General features: G+C 30.6%; 1 protein-coding gene across 1 annotated transcript; it reads left to right on the top strand.

The window, feature by feature from the left end:
* On the top strand, window positions 1-2,518 carry LOC129287557 (ribonuclease 1-like). Its single transcript, XM_054923762.1, has 4 exons — window positions 1-425; window positions 562-772; window positions 1,454-1,721; window positions 2,241-2,518. Exons 1-4 carry the CDS (start codon window positions 51-53, stop codon window positions 2,284-2,286), a joined length of 900 nt encoding a protein of 299 aa, XP_054779737.1. The 5' UTR covers window positions 1-50; the 3' UTR covers window positions 2,287-2,518.
* The last annotated feature ends 5,611 nt before the right edge of the window (window positions 2,519-8,129 follow it).

The raw sequence follows: 8,129 nt of genomic DNA, 5'->3' as shown, positions 1-8,129 counted from the left end.
GAGGAACCGAATTATGCAAGAATGAGTAAGGAAAGGCAATTAATAATACAATGATGAACATCATAAAGCAATTGGCACTCCTTGTTGTGTGCTTACTAGCAACCTTTGGTTTGTACTACAACTACATTAATGCTACAAGCCTTAATCCCATCCAAATCCGATCATTGGATCAAGTCCCACGACTTGATGATCAACAACGGCAACCAGGATTCGATTATTTTTTGTTAGCGTTGCAATGGCCAAACGCTTTCTGCAACATTGCACGACACAGGAAGCCACCGAGTCATGGACTTAAACGGCAGTGCGATCCAGATCATCCACTTCCCAAACACCAAAACTTCACCATTCATGGACTCTGGCCTCAGTTGAACATTGGCGTTTCTCCACTAAGTTGCAGTACGACGGACCAGATGACAAATAAGATTGTAATAAACTCTCTGTCGTTCATACTGATCATGATGCTATTGTTTAAATATATATGTTTCATTATAATCTCGATCTGTTGATATTGATCATCATCATGCGTGTGTGTTTCACACATACACGCGCGCGCGCGCGCAGCTTAGTAAATTCAAGGAAGAGCTGCTTGATTACTGGCCGAATTTGAATTCTGCTAAGGACTTTGAGAAAAGCAAGTGGTTTTGGAGACACGAGTGGAACAAGCATGGAAGCTGTTCTTCAAACAAGTTCACACCAGACAAGTATCTCAGAATCTCTCTTGATCTTGCCAAAAAGTATTCTACTTCCATTTTGTTGGAGCTGGAAAAAGCAGGTAATTAAGGGAACATGATTTAATATGTTTGATTATTGTAAACCTATAAAACTGGCTACTTGAGTGTATAGATTTGTGACGTCGATCTATCACCTCATATATAAACTTTTTGCTCAAGTTCAAGTCAGTCAACTGGTTTGGACTAACCTGTTCCTAGGTCATGGGGCCTCTAATGCCTGTTGTAGTATCCAACTTTTCAATTGTTATTTTCTCTTGTTTCCATTGATTATTAAGGTTCTACATAAAAAGTAAGATATTTCGATATTATGCAATGAAGAAATGTTGTAGTTTTGCATTTTCTTTAATGATTTTTCAAAGAAAATAAATCCAAACCGTACAAGGATATTTTTCCCTAAAAAATCATTAAAAATACAAAATTACACCGTTTCATTACCTTGGAATATCAAAATACCTCTCATTTTATGTAGAATTTCATGAACAAAAGATACAAGAGAAAAATCCCAAGCCTGTATGCTTTTAATGGTTGGATTATTCGGATTAGTGGTTGTTTAGAGCCTCTAACGTGCCTTTCCTTAATATATTTTCCAATATCCTCCACTCTCGATTTCATTTTTCTCTTTTCTGATGTACAGAGATTCCTGAAATTGATTTTCTTTTTCTTGGGAAGATATCATAGAAGGATTAACATTCATTAGTGGGTTTAATTTCGGTTTAATTTAGGGATCAATCCAGATGGAGTTACTCCACATCGTGATGCAGATGTACAGGAGGCAGTAAAAAAGGCCACGAAATATGAGGCAATGCTAAACTTCCAATTAAATGAATTAGGTGAACGTCTTCTTTCTGAGATTCATCTCTGTGTCAAACAAGATGGTGTCACACTCTTTAATTGTGATCCTGTTTCCTTGTTTGCCTCCGTTCCTTCACCTTCACCGGCACCTGTGCCATCGCCACCGCCACGTATTCTCACGCTCCCGTCCCTTATCATGTAAGTTATTTTTTTTTTTCGAAAAAGTTACTTTTAGGTTTCATACAAGAAATCTAAATAAAAAAAAATCCTATGAAATTATGAAATTATTCCGAAGTCTCATACTTTTTATTGAAGTTATCAATTTATTGTATTAAAATTGTCAATTACTGTTGAATAGTTGTGGAGTTGTTTAGTTGACATCTAAGCAATAATAATTCACAACTATCCAGAACAATTTCGGTAAAGGACATGAAGTTTAGAGTAATTTTGTGGCATATTGTTCGATCAGCTAGCCTCAAGTGATGGCCAGACAAAATTTTCATTTGTTTGTGTGCTGTTTTTTAAAATTTTATTCCCTGTTTCAATTAATTTATTCTTATTATTATTATAATTTCATTTTTAGAAAAAAGATTTAGCAGTGTTAAATGTGTTTTTAGTGATGACACGTGGGTGACAAGAGGGAGACGATTCATAAGCCCAAATGAAAATAAATAAATAAAGAAGTCTCATAGTTTGTTTTTTGCCTGTTTCTTGTAGGAAGGAAGTGGCGAAGAGCTTTAAATTGAGCAGACGGCTTCTATAAGAATATGACACATGCAGCTGCATTGAACACGTCATATTGTCATGATCTTGAGGAACCAATAAAGTTATATCTCTACTAATATTATGTCTAAATCTTTTTTTCTTTTTTAATAGCAAGCCATGTGTGTTTGATATATCCTATATATAATATTGTATCTAATAATAATGTGTCTACGTAATTGAGAATAAATGCCAATGGTGTCTGGAAAGTCCTGAGAGTTATATTGTTTTTTTGGTTAAAATTTCAATACTTGTTAAAATTTGAAAACTCAGTTGCAATGAAAATCATTCTATAGTTAGCTGTGAATACGGAAGATTGAAAAAAAAAATTAATTCCATTAAGTTTAGAGATTTGAGGCTAATCCTTCTAAATGATTGACAATAGAATGGCTTGCAACTATATTTTCAAAATTTAAAATTAAACATTGAAAACATATTTTGTTAATATTCACGTGCTCATCAAGTTTCATAGATTTTTCACTATTATTTTTAAATTTACAACTGACAATAGAGGGACTTGCAAATGATCATCATCCAAAATTTAATTAACACAAAATATTGCATGCAAAAAAAAGAAACTTAAAAATAAGGTTATTTAAATAAATTTCTTTAAAATTATGATCATTTTTTTGGTCTTTTATTAAAAATATAAAGGTAGTCTAAACATTTACAAAGATTTTGGAAAAATCATGTAACTTGTCACTTGAAAATTTAATAGTTTTAGAATTGGAGTAATTTTTTTTTATAAACAGGAATGATAGATGAATACTAAGGAAGTCAAAAGTAGGTTAGGAAATTTTCAAAATTCACTTTGGAGAAAATAGGTAACTCGCTTGGAAGTTTAGTTATTTTAGACTTTGGCTGCAACTGGTGACATTGGTTCTAGTTATTTTCAAAATTGTCATATTCTCTCATTTAAAATTGTTCTTAAATACAGAAAAGGACAATGTATTCACGCCCATCTTAAAAAATGTGCGAGTTCGCAAAAGGACACCTTTAACTTACATGTAATTTTCAACAGACGCAAGCCCACTTTGATAAGCTTGGAATCTACTCCCTGTGACCTGGCAAAAATGGATCGATCCTGTAACTTTAGGTGCACTCCCCCTAATCATACTATCTTCACTAGCTTCGTCACCAAAAGACAAAAGAACAAATTCGCCTATAAACCTTAAATTTTTTTTTATATAATATTCTCTTTTAATTTTAAAAATGGTATAATCAAGTCTCTACTATTAACAAAGTTAACATAAAAGGACCTCAAAATTTATAAAAAAAGACCAATAAATTTTTTTTGTTATTGTCTATAATTTTGAAGTCATTGTCTATAATTTTTAAATTCCTTATTGTAATTTTTAAGATCATTTTCTGGTCAACAAGCAAAGTTAACTTTTATTAATTATAAAAATCAGATTATATTACATAATTTTTAAAATTTGAAAAGAAATATTGTACTAAAAACTTATCATCTTTAATGTTATATAGCATATAACCCTTTTGGCTACTATAGGATATCTTAAGAATATACATGGTTGAGATCTAGGTTGAAATAATTTATCTACCCCTAATGTCTTAGCAAAAGTTAAACACCCAGAGATTCGTAAATGATTTAAATCTGATTGTTTATGTACATATTTCATAGGATGTTTGTTAATTAATGGCCTTAGAGGGGGTTCTATTGATGAGGTATGTGGCAGTCCGTACACTCTCTGCGCCCATTTGCATATGTCCGTGTTTTCTCTCAACTATTCTGTTTTGTTGAGGGGCATAAGGACAAGCGATCTCACGAATAATTTAATTATCTACAAAATAAGTTGTCACATTTTTATTGTGGAATTCAATACCATTATCACTACAAACCCCTTTAATTTTAGCAGAAAATTGATTTTGTACATATGTAAAGAAGATTTTTAGATAATAGCTAGAAAACTTCATTTTTAGTAGTCATCAAATATACCCATGTTGCATGGGAAAAATAAACCACAATAATTAAAAAATAGGGAGAATTACATTTAAGTCCCAAAAAGTCTAATAACAATTGAATTAAGATCATTGAATTGGCCTTAGTTCAGTTCTTAATGAATCTTGTGGTAATTAATTTTCTTATATAAAACTTGTATGTAATTTGTTCCTACACATCTACATGTAATAGATCAAAACAAGATACAAAATTAATTTCACTAACAGTAAAAGATAAATGAGGTTACTTTGCTTGCAAACAAATGTCACAGTTACTAGAGGGAGAATTTCAACTAAGGATAAAAAAAGAGAAATATTTACTAGTGGGTCCAAAAAAAATTTAAAAATTCTATGCTGATTTTTTGGATTGAACTGAAATAAAGTTGTTGGCTGAAAAGACCGATGTGCCCTTGTGCAAAATAACTTTACTTGTTAACTATACAATATGACTTGTTAACCACTTAACTTTACTTGTTAATTAGTAACTTCTTAAACTTGACTACATTACTTGTTAATTTTTTAAACTTTACTTATTAATTCCACAATAACAATTGTTAATTTTGTAACTTGACTCGTTAATATAGTGATAAGACTTGTTTAATCTCTTGATATAAAAAGCAACTAAATTATTTATTAATAATGTAACTTTACCTATTATTACTCAATAGCACTAGTTAATTGTCCATCGTCACTTGTTAAATGACACTTGATATCTTATTTAACATCAAATTTGTAACAAATCCATTACTCATGAAATTATTATCTTAAATTGTAAACTGCAAAATATTACTTCTTAACCAAATAATATTAATTAATAACTCTTGGTAGGGATTAGTGAGTAAATTTAACTAGTTAACAAGTCTTGTTGTGTAGTTAACTAGTGAAATTATATGATTAATAAGTCTTTTGATTAGCTGCCTTTTTTGTTTCTTTTGCAGAACGACATTTCGGTCTTTTCAGCCAACAACTTTATTTCAATTCAGTCCAAAAAATTTGTTGTACAATTTTCAGAATTTTGTTTGGGACCCATTGATGAATATTTCTTTTCCCTAGTCCTTAGTTGAAATTCTTCCTTTATTATATTACTATCAACAGATGACAATTGATCCTTTAATGAAGCCAAATGTCTAATTAAGTACATTGTAGTTAAGATGCGTAGCCTATCCTAAAATGCCAAAAGCTTAGTCATTGAAGCAGTATGACTATTAACAAGGACTATAGTTTCTTCCACTATGTAAAGCATATATTCTATTTTACCAATCACTTTCATGCTTTTTTCGGCCATTAGGAGTATGGATTTGTAAAGGAGGACCAGTATATTTGTATTCATCAAGGTAATCTAAAGAACTGACAACGTGACTAGTGGCCCCAGAATCTAATAACCAGTGTGCCTTATGTGTGTGTCCTAAAGGCAAAATTGTGAGTCAAACCTCAAGACTGTTCTGAGTCATTACAGTGACAGCTCCAAAACTGGAACATACTTGGCTTCCTTCGTCAATAATTTGAGGATACTTTCATAGTCCTGCTAGAATAAAAGTTAGCATTCTTGCCAGACAAGATTTGCATGTTCATGATAGACAAATGGATAATATGAAGAAGAGATCTTGATGGAACCAGGGTTTCAAAATGGGTCGGGTCTGAGCCTATTGGCTCTGATACAAAAAATGAATAATGCCTCTTATTAAACCATTAGGCTGGCAAATTTTAAGCTTCAATATCGAAAAATAAAATTACTCTGGGCTTGCCTATACAACACAATATACCATCAACCTAATAAGCCCAGTTACCGCAAAACCATTTAAGAAAAGAAATATAAGAAAATAGTAACCAACTAATATCTTCCCCACAGACAGATTTAGTTGTTGCACTAAACATTCATTATTTGAAAAATTTAAGTAATATTGTATTTTTTATAAAAAAATTTCGCCAAATATGTTTTTTTTTCTGGTTAAATATCACATATTATAATGTAAGAAATTTGAAAAATATAAGAAGTTATCATGCTGAAATGGATTCTTTTACACACACACTGATGGACGTGCAAAACAGGTCAAGCAGGTTTTTATGATTTAGGTCAAAATTGAATTTAGTGATTTAGGTCAAAACAGGTCAAGGTTTTTAAAAATACAGATTAATAACGATAGATAATTTGAACTTCATAGTTGGTTGAGAAGCTAAAATAAAACATTGTGCACATGTTAACAAGAAAAGAATAATATTTAGAAAAAATGAATTTTGAATTACTCTAATCTGTTCCATTTTTATTACTATATATTATAGATTTTGTAAATTGTAAGTTATCTACATTTTTAACCTAAAATCTTATCATTATCACACATTACAAGGTGATATGGAATTCGTTTTCCTTTTTTTTTATTTTTTTCTTTTCATGTGATCTCTATTAATTGGATGATATTTGTTTTACAAGTCCCTATATCAGTGGTTTTAGTTTCTATAGAGATTGAAAATATTGAAAAAAAACTATAGGGATTAAAAATAAAATTCTATAAAATTATAGGGACCAAATATTATATTTTCCCTTCTTTGAATTATTATTTTATTTGGAAAAATTACAATTAGGGATCTATAAGAACATTAATGACAATTCAGGGATTCAGGGTCTCTCATTGTCATTAATATTCTTATGGGATAACAATTATTTTCCCCTTTTTTTTATTGAATAACCCTTCACTAAACTTGTTTTTGATTTTGATGATAACAAAATATATGAAAAACATTTCAAATCACTTATGATTTAGTAATTTATTTATAGAAACAAGTATCAAATTTCATTTGAAGGGAATTATTTTCTTGCTGGAAATTTAGACAAATTTTAAACAAATTATGGAATATTAATGGACAACAAATTATGAATAAATTATGACTTATTTTTAAACTGCCCTTTTTTCATCACTAATCATCTATCTTATTTGAACTTAATGAAGTTATATAAAATAGTTAATAGATCCGTATAATAAGCACCGAAGGAGGAAACAGACATTTTATTACCTGAATCAAACACTAAAGAGACTTGAACATGATACATCAAGATTACCACAGCCAGGTAGAAAAAAAGAGACTTTGCAGCGTCCTCCCTGTGAAAATAATAATAATAATAATACCGTGAGACTTGTTTGTTTTGGGATTACAATTACAATTATAATGTAATGTTTGAGAAGCATAGTTAAAGTGGACATTATAGTTGCTGAAAAATTGACTAACTAGGGATAAATCTAAAAAGTATCGAACTCAGCCCTCTGTCTACATTCATAAATAAACTTATCATATATAACTATATAAGAATGTGAGAATTAGAATACTGAATAAAATTAGAGAGAGAAAAGACAATAAAAAAAAACCAAAAGAACAGAAATGAACTTACGCGATGAGTGATGTGTGAGAAAATTAACGTCGTGAAGGTTAAGGAGCAGCAAAAAAGGAAGCAATGTTGCAATCAAGGAGCGTAACCCGATCGTCTTCGACACACAGACGAACCTCATGAAGAAGACGGTGATTTGTTGTGGCATTAAATTTAAAGGTTACCAATGCATCATGTCCTGTGGCATCCTTAACAGCCTTCAGTATTTCTGTTTCACCATGTGGAGTCCTTCCATCTGGATTGATGCCTAAAACAAATAACAAATTAATTTTATGTCAATCAAACCTAGATCTGATATCGCTTATTAGCTAGGAATGAGGAGCAACCTCCTGGAAACAGATGGAAAGAACAAATTGGTGAATAATTAATGGTGAGCAGATATCATATCTTAACACAAAATTCAAACGCTCAAGTTTGTGTCTTTCCACTTTAATAAATATATATTATTTTATTAAACTTAATTTTTAAATGTATGTTATCTTATTAAACTCAATTTTTTAGCCCGG

Source organism: Prosopis cineraria, unplaced genomic scaffold (genome assembly GCF_029017545.1).
Source record: "Prosopis cineraria cultivar Desert tree isolate PC_DT_omini unplaced genomic scaffold, ASM2901754v1 PC12, whole genome shotgun sequence".
NCBI classification, from domain to species: Eukaryota; Viridiplantae; Streptophyta; class Magnoliopsida; order Fabales; family Fabaceae; genus Prosopis; species Prosopis cineraria.
This window is presented reverse-complemented; position numbering and strand designations above follow the sequence as displayed.

What these genes read in the sequence shown, in the direction of transcription:
- LOC129287557 (XM_054923762.1), top strand. Translation starts at nt 51, where the DNA reads ATGATGAACATCATAAAGCAATTGGCACTCCTTGTTGTGTGCTTACTA. An exon ending in ACCAGATGACAAATAAGATT is followed by an intron (nt 426 to 561) that starts GTAATAAACTCT and finishes GCGCGCGCGCAG; the next exon opens with CTTAGTAAATTCAAGGAAGA. An exon ending in GTTGGAGCTGGAAAAAGCAG is followed by an intron (nt 773 to 1,453) that starts GTAATTAAGGGA and finishes GGTTTAATTTAG; the next exon opens with GGATCAATCCAGATGGAGTT.